At 46.0% G+C, this 22,456-nt stretch overlaps 2 protein-coding genes across 6 annotated transcripts in view; both read right to left on the bottom strand.

The window, feature by feature from the left end:
• Window positions 1–22,456, bottom strand: part of LOC147020545 (leucine-rich repeat and fibronectin type-III domain-containing protein 4-like) — a 365,929-nt gene that overhangs the window by 306,696 nt on the left and 36,777 nt on the right. The gene's annotated exons all lie outside the window — the stretch shown is intronic.
• On the bottom strand, window positions 1,995–8,595 carry LOC147020546 (uncharacterized). Its single transcript, XM_085895967.1, has 2 exons — window positions 2,716–8,595; window positions 1,995–2,647 (listed from the first exon to the last, which is right to left on the bottom strand). The coding sequence occupies exon 1, from the start codon at window positions 8,140–8,142 to the stop codon at window positions 6,220–6,222; it is 1,923 nt and encodes a 640-aa protein (XP_085752093.1). The 5' UTR covers window positions 8,143–8,595; the 3' UTR covers window positions 1,995–2,647; window positions 2,716–6,219.

Genomic DNA, 22,456 nt, shown 5'->3' with positions numbered 1-22,456 from the left:
TAAAAATGACTTTTGGGCCAAAACGAGCTAAAATAAGGTGAAACTATAGGAGCCCTCCTGAAAATATGGAACAACTTAGAATTTTTTCCTCATAACACAGTGATTATAGGGTCATTATCTATCCATAGATACATTTTTCTTGGGATAATACAGTTAGGTGATGAATTATAAAAGTTTTACCATAAGCCCTTGCCTCCGAGGGTTCTAAAATGGACCAATTTTGTCCCCTGGTTTGACCATGAAGCTAGGGGTTTAGGATCTTAATTTTTTTTCTTAAAATTGCCTCATATAAGATGTGTCTACTGACCGAATAATTTTATCTAACGCCCATGGCTTCATATTAAAATAATTTTTTTTTTACATGCACGTTTTTTATAATTATTCACTTTTTTCATATTCATGAGCTTATAAATCTGAGCTTCAGGGGTCGCCACAGCGGATCATCCGTATGATCCGCATAGTGATTTGGCACATGTTTTTACGCCGGATGCCCTTCCTGACGCAACCCTGGTCGCCTCTTACGACACAGGGATATGGTACACCTATTTTAACCGGGGTATACACCGGCCCAGTATACTGGTACTCATTTCGCCGACCTCGGAAGGATGACAGGCTAAGTCAACCCCCTGGTGTATTAATTCAGTGGCCCAACGGGGCTTGAACTCAGGACATTTTGGATCCCAAGCCACTGCCCTAATCACTGCGCCAACACCGGGCTCATATATACAGTATATATATATATATATATATATATATATATATATATATATATATATATATATATATATATATATATATATATATATATATATATATATATATATATATATATATATATATATATATATATATGTACAAACTCTCGGTAGTCTGTCCGTGCGATTAATTAGGTAAATCGATAATTCGGCGATAAACCCTGTAGCGAGCGGGCAGAGCATTGACAAGTTTGTGATGTATTAAAAACACCCGTAGCTGGGTTTTGGCGTTTGTCCGGAAGCTATGACTGGATTGTCGCGTTCGGTGGATGCGCGGCCTGGATTGGGCTGAAAAGGTCATGCGCACGCCAAACGGGCAGAAATCCGCAACAATATCCATAAACACATATGTATATATACATATATCCACACACACACATATATATATATATATATATATATATATATATATATATATATATATATATATATATATATATATATATATATATCCACACACACACACATATATATATACATATATATATATATATATATATATATATATATATATATATATATATACATATATACACACACACACACATATATATATATATATATATATATATATATATATATATATATACATATATCCACACACACATATATATATATATATATATATATATATCCACACACACATATATATATATATATATATATATATATATATATATATATATATATATATATCCACAAACATATATATCCACACACATATGTATCCACACACACATATATATCTACACAAATATGTATCCACACACACATATATATCCACACACATATGTATCCACACACATATATATATATTGTTGCGGTCTTCGCGCCCGCCGGCGTGCGACGGCCACGTAACTCGAATCGCGGCACGTCGCCCACCGGACGGACAATCCAGTCGTGACCCTCTCGGACTAACGCCGGGAACCAGTCACGGGTGGACCTTTCGGTCTCACCGCGATCGAGCCAATCAGCCCCCGCGTGGGATAGGGTTGCTCGCCAAATTCGAACTACCTAAGTACCCACGCGGAGGGTAGACCGGGCGATCGCACCTCGCCGCAGGTCGACTTCGGACACGGGCCACTTAAGCGACCCGTTCCGTACTATCAGAATAACCGAGCGGTGTTATCGTCGACCTCGACGGTTCGATTAATTATCGGGTGTATTCAGCCCACTACCAACCCTTTACGTGAAGCAAGATGGGGATTCAATGGAGGAAAAGACGAAGTGAAGCGGGAGAACAGTTCAACAATAAAGCACATTTATTCTCGGCACACGGGAAGCACACAAATACAATTCCACCAAATGCACACAAAAAAGAAAACACAACTCCATTTACACAAAAAGCAAACATAAAAGTGAAAACACAGTGCAGAGCTAATTCCGACTACCGAGCACACGGCAACACTTATACAATTCTACTTCACAGACGGCGCCGACAACACATACCCAAAACCAAGGAAAAGAAATACCCTCAAGAATGAGGTAGGCCTGGGGCCGAGACCTGGTCGGGCCTACCCGTCTGGTGATGAGACGCGGAGCGGCGATGGCCCCGCAACCCGCGGGCCTCGTGGACAGTGCCTGGCTGGGGGTGGGAACGGGGCCCCCTTGGTCGCACTATCTCAGCGCGGGGGGAAACAGGAGGGGGGTTGCTGATGCTCGGGGCATAGAGGATCTTTATTATGTGCGCGACGAGCGTCTCCACCTCGGCCAGGTCGCGCTGCCGGCCTCCCAGGGGTGCAGCTCCCTGCACGACGCGAGCACCCCCTCGTCCGCCCTCGCCGCCTCTCCACAGCTCGTCCCCTCCGTTCCGACTTCAACGCACACGACGAGCAGTTCCACCGCCCGCGAAGTCTTGACTCTCTGTTCCGACTCCTTCGCCTCGTTCCGACCTTTACTACTCGTTCCGACTCCTTCCTTCCTCGTTCCGACTTTTACTACTCCTTCGCCTCGTTCCGACCTTTACTACTCGTTCTCGTTCTGCTCACTCCCTCGTTCCGACTTTTACGACTCCTTTGACTGACGAACACCGTCCTTTTATCCCCCCGTAACTTCGCCTTTGACCCCCTCCCTTTGACCTTTCAACTCGCTCCCCATTGGCCCGAGAAAAAGTGGGCGTGAAGGCTTTTTGATCCACAAATTTGCATATATCGATCGCCCTGGGGGCGGGGCCAATTCGCCCCTCGCTCACCGATTGGACGGCAAAAAGTGGGCGTGTGTCGTTTTGGATCCGTTTTTGAAGCAGAAAATCCGTGATTTTGTACACGCTGTTCAACGTGCGCCCTACACGAGTCCAGCATCGGTGCCCATGAGTGGCGCGAGATGACGGTGATGCGATGGTGGCGAGTTGCGACGGTAAAGGTCATGGCGGTTGTGGTGAAGCGGCGTTGTGGTTGGTGGTTGTTGTTGTGGTTGTGATGGTGGCGATTGGTCCAAAATAAAGATAGTAAAAGAAAAACGGCTATCCTGAAGAGTCGCAGCACGTATAAATGACATGTATTCCCACTAGACAACGGGTTTGGGCCTAACTACACATGCACTTACCGAGATACCTCACCTAAGGGACCTGAATGGTGGTTTGCGAATCTGGTAACCACAACACTACCCCCTTCCCTTTTTACAGACTCGTCCCGAGTCGTCAAATTTTCGTGTGCCATCATGTGTAGTTTTCCCCTAGTACATTTTACCTACGGATCCCTGAGTGCGACATTCATGGTATTCGTGTCCCCAAAATAAATAACCTGAGGGCTGCGTAACTACCTAAACAAACTCACTCACACGGACGACTTAAATAAAATTGCCGGCGCTAGACAGACATGCCAGGGGCGCACTCATATGTACAGTACATCTTAACCTTAACTTACAAATTTTACACTAAACCATGGCCCAGGATCATTGAACTCTGCAAAAGAAAAGCAGTTAGCAGGGAGCCAGGCTGCCCGCATGCAGTCTCTGGCTCAAACAATGCAGGTGACAGGGAACGTGGCTGGCTGCTCACACGCAGTCCAAGGCCTTCCCTTTTGAACTGAACTCAGTGAACCACAACGGTGCATGGGCTGCACAACGCAGTCTCCGTGCCAGCTCAAGTGGCACACGCAATGAGCACAACGAATGGATGCATGGACACAAACACGGTGCACGGGCCGCCACTGCAGGCCCGTGTTGTAGCTGCCAACAGGGCAGTTCTTGCAGCTTGCAAACTGTTGCCTTGCGGATCCTGGCGCACATGGAAATGAACAGGGGGGGGGGCAAAGCAAAAATTGAACGGGGCTGGTGAACAGGGCAGTGGGCATGGCATGGCAAAGGTGCAGGCAACACAGTTCGCAGAAGAAGGAGGCCGCTGCAGGCAAACACAGCCGGCAGACGAACTGGCCGGAACAGGCCTTGAAGCACCACAGCTGCAGATGATCTGGCCGGCACAGGCCTTGCAGCAAAACAACAGCTGCCGATGAAGTTGGCCGGCCTCCGCCTTGAAGAAAAACACGGCCAGCCGATGGAGTTGGCTAGCCTTTGCCGTTCAGTGGAGGTTGGTGGAGGGAGTGCGGTGGTGCTGGCCACTTGGAAGGCGGGCTCGGACCTACCTACCTGTCTCCCTCCCAACCTATCGCCTTTGCCTGTCACTGTACATACCCACTCCCTTAATTTGTCAAACCCCAATTTAGCCCCAACTTATTTTTTTGTTGTTTTTATTTTTACTTCCCCACTATAAATCGTCCCCTAACCCCCTTTATCGTCTTTGTTCGGCTAACCTATCCTGTCACCTAGCCTACTCCCAACCCCTACGTTCCCTTCCCGGAGGGGAATAAGGGAGAGCTAACGTCCTGTGCCGAGGCCCAACTCAAGCCTCAGAATGGCCTCCCCAGAGTTCGGCGATCTTAACACCAAGTGGGTCCAGCGGCCCACAACGACAGCGAGGGGATGGATGGTGCGGAGGGGTACATCTCCTAATCTACCCTAACCATTTAACTGTTAAACTACCCCGGGGCTTTCAACAAGCGCCTCTCGCTTAAACTATTGGTTCTAACAACCCAGATTCCCGTCGCCTGTGTTGGTGTCCTCACAATTTCGGGCCTCGCCCCCCAATTTTCTCTCCGTGCCCTCACACGGTCTCCTGGCTGGGACACGTGGCTCCCTTTGGCAGGCACGACCCTCTGCCGAATCTCCCGCTATGGCACCCCCGGGCACTACACTGCCTCCGAGCCTACCAGCTCCCTAACACCGGGGAGTGCCCCCCATGGCACCTCCCCTGAAACGCACACGTGGCAGGCCGGCCTCCCGGGCCCCTTTCCGAGGGTCACCCGTGCCCACAACACTGCCCACGCGGCTAATGGCGCCCCGGGCCCCCGCACCAAGCAGGCGCACCCGTGCCCACTACTCTATCCCGGCCACCCATGGGCCCATGGCCTACCGCGGCCGACTAGCCTGGTGCCCGGGGTACCCACTCAGCGATACTCACCTTTCGCAGCCACGCTCCCAAGCCCGTCAACAGGGCTCCTGCACCCCTCCAAATGGGTCTCGAGCCTACACACCCATCAACAACAAAACGACCTCCATTTTTCAATTTGACTAACCCAGCTAACTCACTCTACACTGACCCCGGGGTCCCTTGGGCGGGAGTCACTCCTCCCCCCAATCACTCATCGCACCATGCATTCCCCATTCGCTCCACACACACACAGACCCGCTGGCCTCACTCACTCACCAAGCACATGCCTCACAACTCACCAACTCTTCAACACACTCACCGCTGAACTCTGCCATTCTTCTAACTGCATCCCCTAACTAACTCGTGCTCCCACGTCGTCCCTTAAACTACAGCACGTTCCTTTTAACTCTACGTAGCTAAACTACGTCCCCACTACACATCCAAAGTCTGTCTCTGTCTCCAAATAATTCATTTTATTTCCCAACCTAAATCTGGCTACAATCCCTCTAACTAATCCATTCCACGGACTCCATGAGGACTTACCCCTGCCCCATGAAGTCGGTCTAACTAAGCTAACCCTTCCCCCTAACTAGTTTTCATCCTGTGCCCAGGTCAAGGGGGTCTTTCACCCCTTGCCCAGGAATCCTTTGCACCCGAAAGTGAGGCTTGTTCTTTTTTTTTTTTTTTCTACATGCGCAGCGCCAGCGCGGCAACTCAGAGCTCGCGCACTTTGCACCTGCCCGTGACGTCATGCAGCTGCACGTGTTCCTCGTCCCTCCTTGGACGGGACCATCCGGCAGAGATACCCCTCCTGCCGGATTCCAACCCCACGTGCAGCCATGACGTCACCGTGCGCATAAAAAAAAACAAGCCCCATGTCTCGAGGGGTTCCCCACGCGAACACATGTGCTTTGCCCGTTGGAGCTTAACACACACGATCGCGTGGAGAACCCGTCCGGTCCAAATCCATTTACCTGCCTAAACTTTGCCCGTCCGCGGGATCGGCAAATCCACCGCGTGCGTTTCCGGACCGGGACTTCACTCCCGCAAGCGAGCACGTGGCGGTCTCGTGCGTTGCACAGCACGAACCGCGTGCTCACTGCTGGGTGAACCCGGCACGGTGCTCGAAACAACCACAGCCGCTACTCGGCTTTCTTTCCTCTGTCGCCTTCGTCGTCGCCATTCCACACACGCATACCTGCGTGTTACGACGCACACAGTCCACACCATTAAACTCACACCGGGAGACGCGGCTGCGTGCTCCCGCATGCCAACCGACATCTCCCTCTCATACCGCTCTCTCACACACACGGTCTCCCTGGCACACAGCGACCTTGCACACGGCCGTTCACTCACGCGTGCCTCACTACTCACACAAACCATACTACTCACACGTGGTGCTCCATTCACTCGCGCGGGGGCACTCACCCGCGGTGCCTCACCCACGCACGCGAGGGCACTCAACCGCTGTGCCTCATCCACACACCGTGCCTCACTCATACACGCGGGGGCACTCACCCGCGGTACCTCACTCATACACACGGCGACACTCACACACGCGGTCTCTTCCACACAACGTCCCTCACTCATACACGCGGGGGCACTCAACCGCGGTGCCTCATCCACACTCCGTGCCTCATCCACACACGGCGTGCTGGGAAGCACGTACTCCGGCACCATCGCCACCACACCACTCACACGTGGTGCCTCACTCATACTGGCCGTTTCACTCACACACACGGCCTCACTCACACACGGTGCCCCATCCACACCCGGCGTGCTGGGAAGCACGCACTCTGGCACCATCGCCACCACACCACTCACACACGGGGTCGCTTCCACACACGGGGACGCACTCACGCCTTGCACCACACACACAGGGACAACCACACTGGGGATTTGTGTCCCCACAAGGGTCTCCGGGGCCTCCATACCCCCCAAGCTCTCCGTGCACCCGTCCACAGCACTCGTCCCCTCAACCTCGCAAAGCACGACCGAACTCACCTGGTCGTGACTCGCCTCAAGGGGGCATACTCCCTCCCCTTGTTCCTGGAGGAGGCCATCCAACTGCTCGCACCGGGTCCCTACACGCTCCGCGAGCTCACCCCCATTATCCTCCACTACCTCCGTGTGTGTGTGTGCGTCACTTACCCCGTCCTCACCGTGCAGTCTCTCCTCTGTCGTTCCCTTCCCGGCTACCGTCACTGCCAACTCTTTACCCTTTACCTCCCTTGTCTCAACTATTATTTCTGTTGTCGTCACCTCGTGTCTCGTCTCACACGTTTTGGTCTCCCCATTTAATTTTTCCCTTTCGGTCATCGTCACGACCCTCGCCCAACACGTTCCACGAATTATTTTTTCACCCGCCTCCACCGCGGGCCTGTCAGCCGTTGCACCCCCACCCAGCTCGTTTGTTCCGACACGTGGAGTCGCCATTTTAAGTTCCCTGCTCACGGCCTTCATGCCCGCCTGCAGGCATCGGCCCATGTTCTGCGTCTCACCCCGTAGTTCTTTCATTTCTTCCTTCATGTTTGCTTCCATTCCGTTTATTTGCTTGTTCATTTCGTTTTTCATTTCATTTGTATTTGTATCCATCTTCTCGTTCATGCCTTTCATTTCGTTTTTCATTTCATTTGTGTTTGCATCCATTTTTTGTGTATTCGCATCCATCTTTTCGTTCATTGCCGCCAGCATGGCGCATAGCTGGGCCATGTTGGATGCACTCAGCTGAGCCGTTTCGGCAAGGGTTGGGGAAGGGTCTTGGTGGAGAGGGGGGGGGGAGGTGTCATACACCGCGGCCGCTGCCGCACCCACCTCGGGCCCTGGGTTCAGTTGGGCGAGTCCGTGTTCCTGCACAATCAACATTTCCTGCTCGGGGATTCCATCCTGGACCATGGACTCTACATTATTACACATATACATTTCTAATACCCCCGGCTCCCGCTCGCCTTGAGACGCCATCTTGCTTCTCGTGAAGGGTTAATTTGCTCGCTCGTAATTTGGAGGGAATCGGGGGTCGCTTCTCTCACCCCTGGACCGATTCCCGTAAATTTAGCCGGAGACAGGAGAGCCCGTTCTCCTGTTCTCCGATACCAGTGCCGCGAGGAGGGCGATGAATTTGTATCGCACGACCTGACACCAGTGTTGCGGTCTTCGCGCCCGCCGGCGTGCGACGGCCACGTAACTCGAATCGCGGCACGTCGCCCACCGGACGGACAATCCAGTCGTGACCCTCTCGGACTAACGCCGGGAACCAGTCACGGGTGGACCTTTCGGTCTCACCGCGATCGAGCCAATCAGCCCCCGCGTGGGATAGGGTTGCTCGCCAAATTCGAACTACCTAAGTACCCACGCGGAGGGTAGACCGGGCGATCGCACCTCGCCGCAGGTCGACTTCGGACACGGGCCATTTAAGCGACCCGTTCCGTACTATCAGAATAACCGAGCGGTGTTATCGTCGACCTCGACGGTTCGATTAATTATCGGGTGTATTCAGCCCACTACCAACCCTTTACGTGAAGCAAGATGGGGATTCAATGGAGGAAAAGACGAAGCGAAGCGGGAGAACAGTTCAACAATAAAGCACATTTATTCTCGGCACACGGGAAGCACACAAATACAATTCCACCAAATGCACACAAAAAAGAAAACACAACTCCATTTACACAAAAAGCAAACATAAAAGTGAAAACACAGTGCAGAGCTAATTCCGACTACCGAGCACACGGCAACACTTATACAATTCTACTTCACAGACGGCGCCGACAACACATACCCAAAACCAAGGAAAAGAAATACCCTCAAGAATGAGGTAGGCCTGGGGCCGAGACCTGGTCGGGCCTACCCGTCTGGTGATGAGACGCGGAGCGGCGATGGCCCCGCAACCCGCGGGCCTCGTGGACAGTGCCTGGCAGGGGGTGGGAACGGGGCCCCCTTGGTCGCACTATCTCAGCGCGGGGGGAAACAGGAGGGGGTTGCTGATGCTCGGGGTATAGAGGATCTTTATTATGTGCGCGACGAGCGTCTCCACCTCGGCCAGGTCGCGCTGCCGGCCTCCCAGGGGTGCAGCTCCCTGCACGACGCGAGCACCCCCTCGTCCGCCCTCGCCGCCTCTCCACAGCTCGTCCCCTCCGTTCCGACTTCAACGCACACGACGAGCAGCTCCACCGCCCGCGAAGTCTTGACTCTCTGTTCCGACTCCTTCGCCTCGTTCCGACCTTTACTACTCGTTCCGACTCCTTCCTTCCTCGTTCCGACTTTTACTACTCCTTCGCCTCGTTCCGACCTTTACTACTCGTTCTCGTTCTGCTCACTCCCTCGTTCCGACTTTTACGACTCCTTTGACTGACGAACACCGTCCTTTTATCCCCCCCGTAACTTCGCCTTTGACCTTTCACCTCGCTCCCCATTGGCCCGAGAAAAAGTGGGCGTGAAGGCTTTTTGATCCACAAATTTGCATATATCGATCGCCCTGGGGGCGGGGCCAATTCGCCCCTCGCTCACCGATTGGACGGCAAAAAGTGGGCGTGTGTCGTTTTGGATCCGTTTTTGAAGCAGAAAATCCGTGATTTTGTACACGCTGTTCAACGTGCGCCCTACACGAGTCCAGCATCGGTGCCCATGAGTGGCGCGAGATGACGGTGATGCGATGGTGGCGAGTTGCGACGGTAAAGGTCATGGCGGTTGTGGTGAAGCGGCGTTGTGGTTGGTGGTTGTTGTTGTGGTTGTGATGGTGGCGATTGGTCCAAAATAAAGATAGTAAAAGAAAAACGGCTATCCTGAAGAGTCGCAGCACGTATAAATGACATGTATTCCCACTAGACAACGGGTTTGGGCCTAACTACACATGCACTTACCGAGATACCTCACCTAAGGGACCTGAATGGTGGTTTGCGAATCTGGTAACCACAACAATATATATATATATATATCTACACACATAGATCCACACACACATATATATCCACACACACATATTGTTACAGCTGTGGAAATTCGCATTACACCATAAAGGGCCCTCAGGTGAGATATCTCCATAGGTACATGTGTAGTTAGCCCAAACCCGTTGTATAGAGGGAATTTATGTGATCCATTCGGGCTGCGATCCTCCAGTTAGTCGTTTTACTTTCCCTATCTTTGATTTCAAACGAACAAAAACTGCCAAGGATGCTGGTGGGTTTTTTCCCCGCGACTCTTCCGCGCGCTTGGTGTGAGGGAAGGGGGGGGGGAGGGCAGCTCGCCGCCGATTGGTGGATGGACAGCGTGAGGCGGTCGGGGTGAGGGAACGCCCCTTTTCCAGAACCCTCTCGAAGGAGGGTGGAGCCGAAAACAGGGCGGAGTGAAGGGCGGAGCCCCGCGCTATAAAAGTCGGACACGGGCGGGGCGCTCTTCCTCTCTCTTCTTCTTCTTCGTCCTGTAGCTGGACTGGTCTTCTGTCAGTGCGGTCCCGATATCCTGCTGGCGGGACGGAGTGTCTGCCATTCCCCTCTCCTGACACCGAGCATCAACGGCCCCCCCTCCCTTTATCCGCGCGGAGATAGCATCGGAAACCCCGTCCGTGGCGTCGAGCGGCCAACACGTGCCGGCGCGAAGCACGCCGGAGAGGACTCGCCGACCACGCCAGGGCACGGAGTCGGGGCCAGGCGCGACCACGCCGACGGACATGGGAGAGGACTCGACGGCCCAAAGGGAAGTGACCATTTTCTTTTCAGGGTTTTGTATGTGTGTGAGTGGCGCCTGTCCGACAAGTAGAACTGTTTAAGTGTTGCCGTGTGTGCGCGTAGTCGGTTTTAACTCTTGCTTTCGCTTTATATGTGCATTGCGATTATTGTGACTGTAAATACGTGCCTTCCGTGCTGGTCTGAACTTGTTCCCTGTTTCGCTGCGTCCTTTCCTTTGTCTGACTCTCCATCCTGCTTCACGTAAGGGGTTCGTAGTGGGTGCAACATCCCGGTAATTAATCGGAACAGTCAAGGCCGACGATAACACCGCTGTGGGGTTAAACCGATTGTGGTGGGTTTAAACCCCCACCCTTGACTAGCTCCCGGCGTTGTTCCGAGAGGGTCATGACTGAATTGTCTGTCCGGTGGGCGACGTGCTGCGATTCGAGTTACGTGGCCGTTCGCACGCCGGCGGGCACGAATTCGCAACAATATATATCCACACTATATATATATATATATATATATATATATATATATATATATATATATATATATATATATATATATATATATATATATATATATATATATATATATATATATACAGTGGGGAGAACAAGTATTTGATACACTGCCGATTTTGCAGGTTTTCCCACTTACAAAGCACGTAGAGGTCTGTAATTTTTATCATAGGGACACTTCAACTGTGAAAGATGGAATCCAAAACAAAAATCCTGAAAATCACATTGTATGGTTTTTAAATAATTAATTTGCATTTTATTGCATGAAATAAGTATTTGATCACCGATCAACCAGAAAGACTTCTGGCTCTCACAGACCTGTAAGCTTTGTCTTTAAGAAGCCCTCCCATTCTCCGCTCATTACCTGTATTAACTGCACCTGTTTGAACTCGTTATCTGCATAAAAGACAGCTGTCCACACTCAATCAATCAGACTCCAACCTCTCCACAATGGGCAAGACCAGAGAGCTGTCTTAAGATATCAGGGACAAAATTGTAGACTTGCACAAGGCTGGGATGGGCGACAGGACAATAGGCAAGCAGCTTGGTGAGAAGGCAACAACTGTTGGCGCAATTATTAGAAAATGGAAGAAGTTCAAGATAACAGTCAATCTCCCTTGGTCTGGGGCTCCATGCAAGATCTCACCTCATGGAGCCTCAATGATCATGAGAAAGGTGAGGGATCAGCCCAGAACTACACGGCAGGACCTGGTCAATGACCTGAAGAGAGCTGGAACCACAGTATCAAAGAAAACCATAAGTAACACACAACGCCGTCATGGATTAAAATCCTGCAGCGCATGCAAGGTCCCTCTGCTCAAGCCAGCGCATGTCCAGGCCTGTCTGAAGTTTGCCAATGACCATCTGGATGATCCAGAGGAGGAATGGGAGAAGGTCATGTGGTCTGATGAGACCAAAATAGAGCTTTTTGGTTTAAACTCCACTCTCCGTGTTTGGAGGAAGAAGAAGGATGAGTGCAACCGCAAGAACACCATCCCAACCGTGAAGCATGGAGATGGAAACATCATTCTTTGGGGATGCTTTTCTTTAAAGGGGACAGGACGACTGCACCGTATTGAGGGGAGGATGGATGGGGCCATGTATTGTGAAATCTTGGCCAACAACCTCCTTCTCTCAACAAGAGCATTGAAGATGGGGTGTGGCTGGGTCTTCCAGCATGACAACGACCCAGAACACACAGCCAGGGCAACTAAGGAGTGGCTCCGTAAGAAGCATCTCAAGGTCCTGGAGTGGCCAAGCCAGTCTCCAGACCTGAACCCAATAGAAAATCTTTGGAGGGAGCTGAAAGTCTGTGTTGCCCAGCGACAGCCCCGAAACCTGAAGGATCTGGAGAAGATCTGTATGGAGGAGTGGGCCAAAATCCCTGCTGCAGTCTGTGCAAACCTGGTTAAGAACTTCAGGAAACGTCTGATCTCTGTAATTGCAAGCAAAGGTTTCTGTACCAAATATTAAGTTCTGTTTTTCTGATGTATCAAATACTTATTTCATGCAAGAAAATGCAAATTAATTATTCAAAAATCATACAATGTGATTTTCAGGATTTCTGTTTTAGATTCCGTCTTTTACAGTTGAAGTGTACCTATGATAAAAATTACAGACCTCTACGTGCTTTGTAAGTGGGAAAACCTGCAAAATCGGCAGTGTATCAAATACTTGTTCTCCCCACTGTGTGTATATATATATATATATAAATATATATATATATATATATATATATATATATATATATATATATATATATATATATATATATCCACACACACATATATATATATATATATATATATATATATATATATATATATATATATATATATATATATATATATATATATATATATACACACACACACACATATACACACACACACACATATGCACACACACACACACACACACACACACACACACACACACACACACACACACACACATATATGTCCACACACACATATCCACATACATATATATCCACACACACACACACACATATATATATATATATATATATATATATATATATATATATATATATATATATATATATATATATATATATATACATATATATAAACATATCTACACACACATATCCACACACATATCCTCGTCATGGACGAGGTACACCTGTACAGGACACTTACCATGAATGGAGCTTGCAGGACTGGAAGTTGCTCTGGGTGAGTCAGAGAGTGAGTGGTGAGTGAATGTGAAGGCCAAGGACATTACTGTACACTACTAAAGATTTTATAAACACTGCACACTTCGGCTGCACTAAATTTATAAAAAAAAATTTCTTTCTTCAATAATAAATTTACCTTAGCTTACTCTAACTGAGCCTGGTGTTGGCGCAGTGGTTAGGGCAGCGGCTTGGGATAGCGGCTTGGGATCCAAGAGGTCCTGAGTTCAAGCCCCGTTGGGCCACTGAATTAATACACCAGGGGGTTGACTCAGCCTGTCATCCTTACGAGGTCGGCGAAATGAGTACCAGTATACTGGGCCGGTGTATACCCTGGTTAAAATAGGTGTACCATATCCCTGTGTCGTAAGAGGTTACCAGGGTTGCGTCAGGAAGGGCATCCGGCGTAAAACATGTGCCAAATCACTATGCGGATCATACGGATGATCCGCTGTGGCGACCCCTAACGGGAGCAGCCGAAAGGAGAAGAAGAAGAGCTTACTCTAACTTGTTTACTTCATAAACTTTTTTTTATTTTACTTTTTGACTCTTTTGTAATAACCATAACCCTAAAACACAAACGCAGGACAGCGGTACAAAAATATTTTCTTTTTTGTTAAAAACTAAGACACAAACATACACATTAGCCGAGACCTATTCAGGGTCAGGATAATCAATATCACTGTCTTCCACCTCCACATCTTGTCCCACTGTCCCACATCCAAGATAGACAGAAGACGAGTTAGTTTTACCTTTATGCTGTTCATGACGGCCATGTGTGTTGTTAGCGGCTGCTTACAATCTCCTCTCGCATCGATTATAGAAAGTAAATAAATAGCTTTTGGATGTTATAAATAATCATTGCATCGATGTTATGATTTACAAATGAAGAAACAAGCACCTCTCAGTTGTGTGACATATTTTTGGAACAGTGCGAATGTTTTAACAACATTAAAAGGTTTGCTAAAAACTAATTTGTGTTTTAATTTCTACCGCAACAATGATTTATTCGCGGAATTCTTTAACTCAAAGGTAATTTACTTACTAGAAGAAAAACGTGCAAAAAACGAGTCAAATAAGGTGAAAATAGGGGTGTTTTAGGATGTTCGGTCAACATTGGGTCCGTTTGAATGGTGATTTTCTTGAATCCTGATTCAGCGCGACCCTGCAAAGATCGCGATGACATTTTATGGACCTCAACGATCGTGTTATAACGGGGCAACACTGAAGTTGCTTATCATTATCAAGTATTATGTACTATACATAATTGTATGTGCTGTACTGTACTTTTATACGACGGGCAGCGCTACGATGGCTACATCATGAGACGATAGGAATTTTTCAGCTCCATTATAATCTTATGGGACCACTGTCGTATATGCGGTCCGTCGTAATGTGGCACATGACTGTGTGTATATATATATATATATATATATATATATATATATATATATATATATATATATATATATATATATATATATATATATATATATATATATATTATATACATGTACACACATATGTATATACGTATACATATACACACATATGTATATACGTATACATATACACACATATGTATATACGTATACATATACACACATATGTATATACGTATACATATGCACACATATGTATATACGTATACATTTACACACATATGTATATACGTATACATATACACACATATGTATATACGTATACATATACACACATATGTATATACATATACATATACACATATATATATATATATATATATATATATATATATATATATATATATATATACATATATATACACACACACACATATATGAATACATATACACACACATATATATATATATATATATATATATATATATATATATATATATATATATATATATATATATATATATATATATATATACCCCTTACCTTTTCACATTTGAATTATTTCCAAGTTGTTGAAGAATCTCACGTGTCGGCGAGTTTCACAAGAAAAATAATCTGATTGGGGGCACGATGATGTGGTTGTGTTGTGGTGAGTGAGTGAGGCTGTTGTATAAGTGAGATAAAAGAAGCTCAATAGAGCTTTATACTGTAAGAACTTTCTGTGGAGAAGATAAAATAAGCCAAGTGTCAGGAGCATTTTAAAATACACATCCCTCGATTTATCAAATATAAACATTCTTGAAAAGTTGTACATAAAGCGAAATTCCCTTTATCGAACCCTATTTTCCCATTAACTTCCATAACATAATTGGAAATGCGTTTCTACGGAAAATATTTTGACTCCAAGACATAATAAAGACGTTTTCCATCACATCACATCTATCGCGATTGATAACTCAGTGGTGCTTTAAGGTGTAGCCACAAGGGAACTTGCTTTTATTTTGTCCTGATTATCACATAATGGTATTGTTCCAACTGCAGACATAGCAAGCCCGAATGCTTTTGTGATTTGGCTAAGTTTTTCATCCACTTCACACCATCTTAACGCATCAAATTTTACATCCAAGGAAATTGATTTCTGGTCTGTTTTTGAACTTCTGCTATCACTTGCACTTACTGGCCTTTTCCAGACATATTGACTTATTTTTACTGAAGAACGATGAAAAATGGTGCAATCCTGCACAGTACGGTACCAAACATGATCAACACAAAATAATGAACCAAAACAAGCCAAGCATACAGTATGAAAAGCACAGGAAGTCAGTACAGTACAGAAAGCAGGCACAAATGACCTGGAGCAGCATGAAATGCATGCTAGGACTCTGAAAGTTGGTTCCCTAATCTCTTCGTTACATGATAGCGAAGTTCCGTAAAATGAGTCGCCATTTGATGAAGGATGTGTGCAGATATATCCAGTACTTTATGAGACCAAATTCAGCTAGGCTCACAGGCACAATGGGAAGCAAAGTATTACTAAAAAAGATTTAAAATGAAAGGTGGAAGAGAATAATCTTGGAAATAGACCTCGACCAGAAAATGACCCTTGTGGGATTATCCCATACTATACATGTCTCATGGCAATTCATCAAAGACTGATATTCTTGAATATTTATTGACAGCAAGTAAACTTACTGTTTACATTAGAAGGTTATCCAAACAAATACAATATTATTGGTATTTTAAGAACAAAGGTTCAGTAATAACTAGAGATTTCATAGAACACCTTACCCCAAGCAGTGTTAAAGTCTATACTTAAATTGAAATAAAACAACGATTTTAAAGGTCGTATAAAAAAATTCCAGAAGACTACCACCGTTGTGCAGTTTCTCAGCCACCACCTCATTTAACATGTCCAAATATTGCAAAACTAGAGGTTCTTGGAAGTATTATGGAGGCGATTTGTATTGTCCGGTATTCAAGTAAAGTATATAATTCAATTTAAACAAAATAAGGATTGTAAAGGTCATATAAAAAATTAATTCTGGGAATTTACCACCGTTGATGCAGCATCTTTCACACCACCTTATTTAACACGTTATATTAGTTCTTCGTGCCTGTTGTTTGTGTCCTTTCTGACATCCTTAAAAACAGTTAGTTTCCTGTTTGGAATGATTTTCAATTTTGTTTGACTGCCAGACAGACAGGCAGAGTAAAATAATTATCTCACTCCTCTCCGCACATGTGCAATTGGGATAAATTCAAAGACAAAGTGCTGCTAAACAACACTGAGAGGCAATGAAAATGCATACCAAATCAAAATTGACATTTTTTTTGGTTTGTTTGTTTTTGTTTTTGTATACCTTGTCGAGGCTCGTGTGAGAGCTAACTCACAACGCACAGCAAAGGGGCATGATACAAGAGGGGCGGGAGTGGGAGGGACAAAACAGTGGGGAACAGACACATTAGGAGATCAGTGGAAGGGAGAGGGATGGGACGGGGGACATGGGGAATAGAAGATGGACATTACAGGGACTTTCAGGAAGGAAAGCAGGGAATTTGAAGGAAGTGGGCTTGGGTGGATTATCGGGGGTAGAAAAGATCGAGGATTTGGATGGGGAATGATAAGAGGTGGTGGTGAACAGCTGTTTTGAAAGCCTGGAGGGAAGAATGGGAAAGAATAGAGTGAGGGAGTTTATTCCAAAGGCAGGAAAAAAAGAGGAATGAAAGAGTGAAGATGAGCAGTGATTCGTGATTTTGGTAGTGTTACCAGAAGGGGGTTGTTGGCGGACCTTGAGGGCCCTGTGGAAATGTGGTGGGGACAAATCGCACAGAGAGCAGGGGGGCAAGGCTGGAGAGAAGACGGTAGAAGACAGAAAGACCACCGACCAACCTGTGGTGATTGAGTGAGAGGCCCAAAGACTCAGCCTCATTGCGGGAGATGCCGATGATCCAAAATGCCCTGGTTTCTACAGCGTGAAGCCGAGAAAGGTGGGAGGCAGGAGCACCAGCCCAGAGGGGAGAGCAGTACTCCATCAGTCTATGGACAAAAGCTTTGTAAGTGGTCAGGAGCTCAGGAGGGCCGAGGAAGGACTTTGCACGACGGAGGATTCCCAGTCGGCGACTGGCTTTGGAGGCGAGGTTTGAAATGTGGCTTTCCCAGGAAAGGTCATGGCAGATAGTGAGACCCAAAATCTTGAAAGAAAGGACTTCTTCCAGAGGATTGTTGAGAAAGTGGATGGGGGGGGGGGGTTCTAAATGGTCCTTTCGAGGAGACATAGTGAGAGTGTGAGATTTATTTCATAGCATGTGAAAAAGGATCAATGTATGCAATCACGTGAGATTTGTCAGGGACAGTCCTACAGAATCTGCAGAGAGACGGCAAAATCGGGATGTGCATGTTACGTCACAAAAACATCAAACGATGCAGGGTCTGCAAAGTCAATATCATGTGTGACCACCTTGAGCGGCGATGCATGCTTGAAGTCTACAGGGAATGGATAGACACAAACACAGATGGTGTCTTTTCCGATGGTACATGCAAAGACGTCCATCTGGAAAACCGACGTTGAACCTTGATTCATTGGAAAATATTACGTTTGCCCACTGCCTCCTACCTAAGTTGTTGACTAATGGACATGAAAATGTTAAGCAACTCTTTCTTGACTGATTCCACAATTCAACACACCGATGGCTTGGTTTCTCTGATCATTCGTTAGACGTGGCATTATAATTTACGACCTCACAACTTAGGCAACCTGTGCTTTTATACGGCATGGATACACATGTTGCACATGCAGAATGTTTTTCTATCCGCTGCTCATCATTTCCAAGATTTGCCATATGGTTGCGTTCAGACTCAAACGGCCATAGACAAGCAACAAACCGGACTCGAACACAAACACTCATAACAGACGTCCATCATACATGTTTTATTACTTACTATTTGCTCACCATTTGTGTTCAATACCAGGCTATACATTATACTCCATCTAAATCATATATGTGTTTTCATTGCCTCTCAGTATACATGTTTGTCTTTTGATTTGTGTTCAAAATATAACATTCAATTAAAATAAAGTTGTTCCTCAATCATAAACTGACATTTGTAGATGGACGGACAGACACACAAGTGAACCAATTGCTTAACCCGCTTTTCGCTTAACATGCGTGGGGTGATGAGAAGGAAAAATAAGCTAATGGTCATCAAAATTCATCTCACTGCATTATGATGAAAACGAAAGTTCAAAAAACACGAGTATTATATTATTCCATCATTATTGAATAAATGATGATCGTTAACAGTAAGCATGCTTGATGTCAAGATATCTAAATGATATGACGGTGGTGAATTGACTGGAGACATGCAGGAGACATTTCAATATTAATGGAGGCAAGGGCTGCAGTAATATGAAAGAGAATTAAAAAGTCATTTGAAGTAATAATCTCTATGTTGCATCTGCCTTCACATTTACTCAATGTCTACAAGTTTAAACCTTTTTACATTACTTACATATCCTATTTTACTCAATCTATTTATCTTTTTTTCTGCATACAGTATAGGTTCGTCGAAGAGCTAGATCCAGAACAGAATACAATACAACATCTCGAATAAAGTGAACAGTGGAGAAACACACCAACAGAAGAGGAGAGGGATACTTGTTGGAAGAATAGGCAAGGGTATGATTGAGAGCAATGGGAAGGGGGCGTGGAGAGAAACAGGAGGAACAAGCTGAATGGATGTTCAAATGTAGCAAGAAGGGAAGGGGGCAGAAGAACAGGAAGGGAAAACCAGGGATGAAAGAGAAATTGAACAATTAAAAATAAATGTGGGTGGAGGGAGAGGGGAGAAAACATGATAACCAGGAAAGCAAGGGGTGGCTTGAGAATGGTTATTGAAGGTAGAAGGTTTGGATGGGGGATGACTTGAGATTGTGGTGAACTGCCATCCTGAATCCCTGGAGGGAAGAGTGAAATTGAACAGACTGAGGAAATTGGTTCCACAGGTGAGAGAAAAATACAACGAATGAGTAGAGGTGAGCAGTGAACCTGGATTTTGGGAGTTTCATGCAAAGTGGGTGACAATCAGAACACACACGCACTGCAAAAACTTACGGGAGGAGGGGAGGGAGGCAAAGAAAGAAAAGGGCATGGAGTACAAGACCAGAAAGGGGCAGTACAAGACAGAGAGGCCACCGATGTATTGATGTGGGAGTAACATGCCAAGAGATTTGGCTTCACAGAATATTCAAATGCTTTTACAGCAAGGGCCTCAGCCCAAAGGGGAGAGCAATACTCCATCGAGATGCAGATGAAAGCCTTGTACATTGTTGGAAGTTCTGATTTACCAAGTTAAGACTTGGCAGTAGAGTTTAATAGTACTGCCCCAAACAAATAACCATGCAAAATTTATCATGGAATGTTATATAAGGCTGTCAAGATAGCTGAGAGGAATTCACACTCACCACTGAGCTGTCGAACCTTGGATTGAATCTCAAGCTAGCTTTATACTGTCATCCTGGTGTTTCACAAGCAAGGTGATTCATCAATGACTGCCACGATCACTCTCAAAAATAATAAAAAAATAACCTGGGGTACGTACATGATGCAAAAACCTGCTGACTGCTTTTGTGCATATATAATACATCGTGGTTATATAGCTCGGATAATTCCAATTGCACTGGTCCTTGGGCAGACACCCAAGGAAATTGAAATTAGCAAATTAGGAAATTGAAAAAGTTCTATTTTTGCTGGAGATATATATTATCATGCGCTAGTAATATTCACTGACCACAAAGAAAATATGCAAGGAACAGCTTATGAATTTTTATACAGTAAATAATAACGAATTATTGAAGTAACAAGTGAAATCCTTCAATACAGCGCGTGTGGTGAAGCAAATGAGTACACTAATGTTAAAATATGCAATTTATGCTTTTTCAGTTGAAAAACAATTAAAAAGTGTTCTTAATATTTGAAATGTAAAAATCTTGTTATGATTGTGATAAGCACCTTTATATATAACAGAAGGAATGAAATCGTTCGATACAGTGTGGCAGGAGGCCGCAAAAGAATGATAGCATAAGAAGAACTTAGCTTTCAGCATTCGGCGATCGGCGCGAAATGCGATGGTGGGCGGAAATGACGTCTTTCGTTCGTTCGTACATGAGAGGGGCGCGTTTCTTGTTTTTTTTCCGTCAAGCAATAAATTAAATGGTTTTCACATATATAACACATTAGTTTCACAAATTTCCATTGAAATACTCAGGTATTTCCATCAATTCTCGCTATTTCCGTCTCGGTTACGCACTGCATCTACGTCTTGAGGCACGTGGGGGGGGGGGGGGGGACAGGGGACACCGGAGACGTGGTAGACACCGGGGACATTTCAAACTCGGTGCAATTGTATACAGCGCACGCGCTGTAATTAACACCAGTTACATGAATATGAATTATAAGAACCCACAATAAAAGTCACAAATTAGTGAATATGTGAAATAAGTTTTCATCAGCTTGTTCCCTTGTTCAAAAGTTTGAGTCGATTCACAATAGCACCAAGGAAGCAACTTTCAACAGACAGCATGTGAAGATCCAAACTCTGCAAGGGGAAGGAAACACTATGAAGGAAATATCAGAAAGGCTGACGATCTCCTGCAGAGATATGAGGTACATTTTACAATGCCTGAAATAAACTGACTTGGTACAAGTCCAAAAAAGATCAGGAAGACTCAGAAGAACCTCCAAAAGATAAGTCAAGCACTCGCAGTTGCTCAGCTTATGCGACAGAAGAAAATCAAATCAGCAGTTGACAAATGAAACTCGAGCAGGCCGGAACATTAACATCTCATCCAGCACTGTTCAGAATGGTGATTGCAGGAGGTATCCATGGCAGATGCCTGGTGTTGGCTCAATGGTTAGGGTGGTGGGCTTTGGATTCTAGGATCCTGAGTTCAAATCACACTTGGCTGTTAAATTAATACCAGGTGGGGTTGACTCAGCCTGTCATCCTTCTGAGGTAGACAAAATGAGTGCCAACTTGCTGGTGTCCTGTGTTGGAGTGGAGACCTGTCCAGAATTGTGCCAAATTGCTAAGGAGACTGCTACGGCAGCACCAATGCTCTGCACAGAGTATGGTCCCAATGAGAGAGAGAGAGAAAGAGAAAGAGAAAGAGAAAGAGAAAGAGAAAGAGTAAGAGAAAGAGAAAGAGAAAGAGAAAGAGAAAGAGAAAGAGAAAAGAGAGAGAGAGAGAGAGAGAGAGAGAGAGAGAGAGAGAGAGAGAGAGAGAGAGAGAGAGAGAGAGAGAGAGAGAGAGAGAGAGAGAGAGAGAGAGAGAGAGAGAGAGAGAGAGAGAGAGAGAGAGAGAGAGAGAGAGATCCAATGGCAGAGCTGCAGCAAAGAAACAATTGATACCACAGAATAGGATGAAAAGACTGAAATCTGCAAGGCAACACCAACATTGGGTGACTGAACAACAGAATCAGGTACTTTGGAGTAATGAATAGAAGTTTGA

The sequence above is a fragment of the Eptatretus burgeri genome, chromosome 9 (assembly GCF_056783735.1).
Source record: "Eptatretus burgeri isolate ZD-2024b chromosome 9, Ebu_testis_v1, whole genome shotgun sequence".
Classification (NCBI taxonomy): Eukaryota; Metazoa; Chordata; class Myxini; order Myxiniformes; family Myxinidae; genus Eptatretus; species Eptatretus burgeri.
This window is presented reverse-complemented; position numbering and strand designations above follow the sequence as displayed.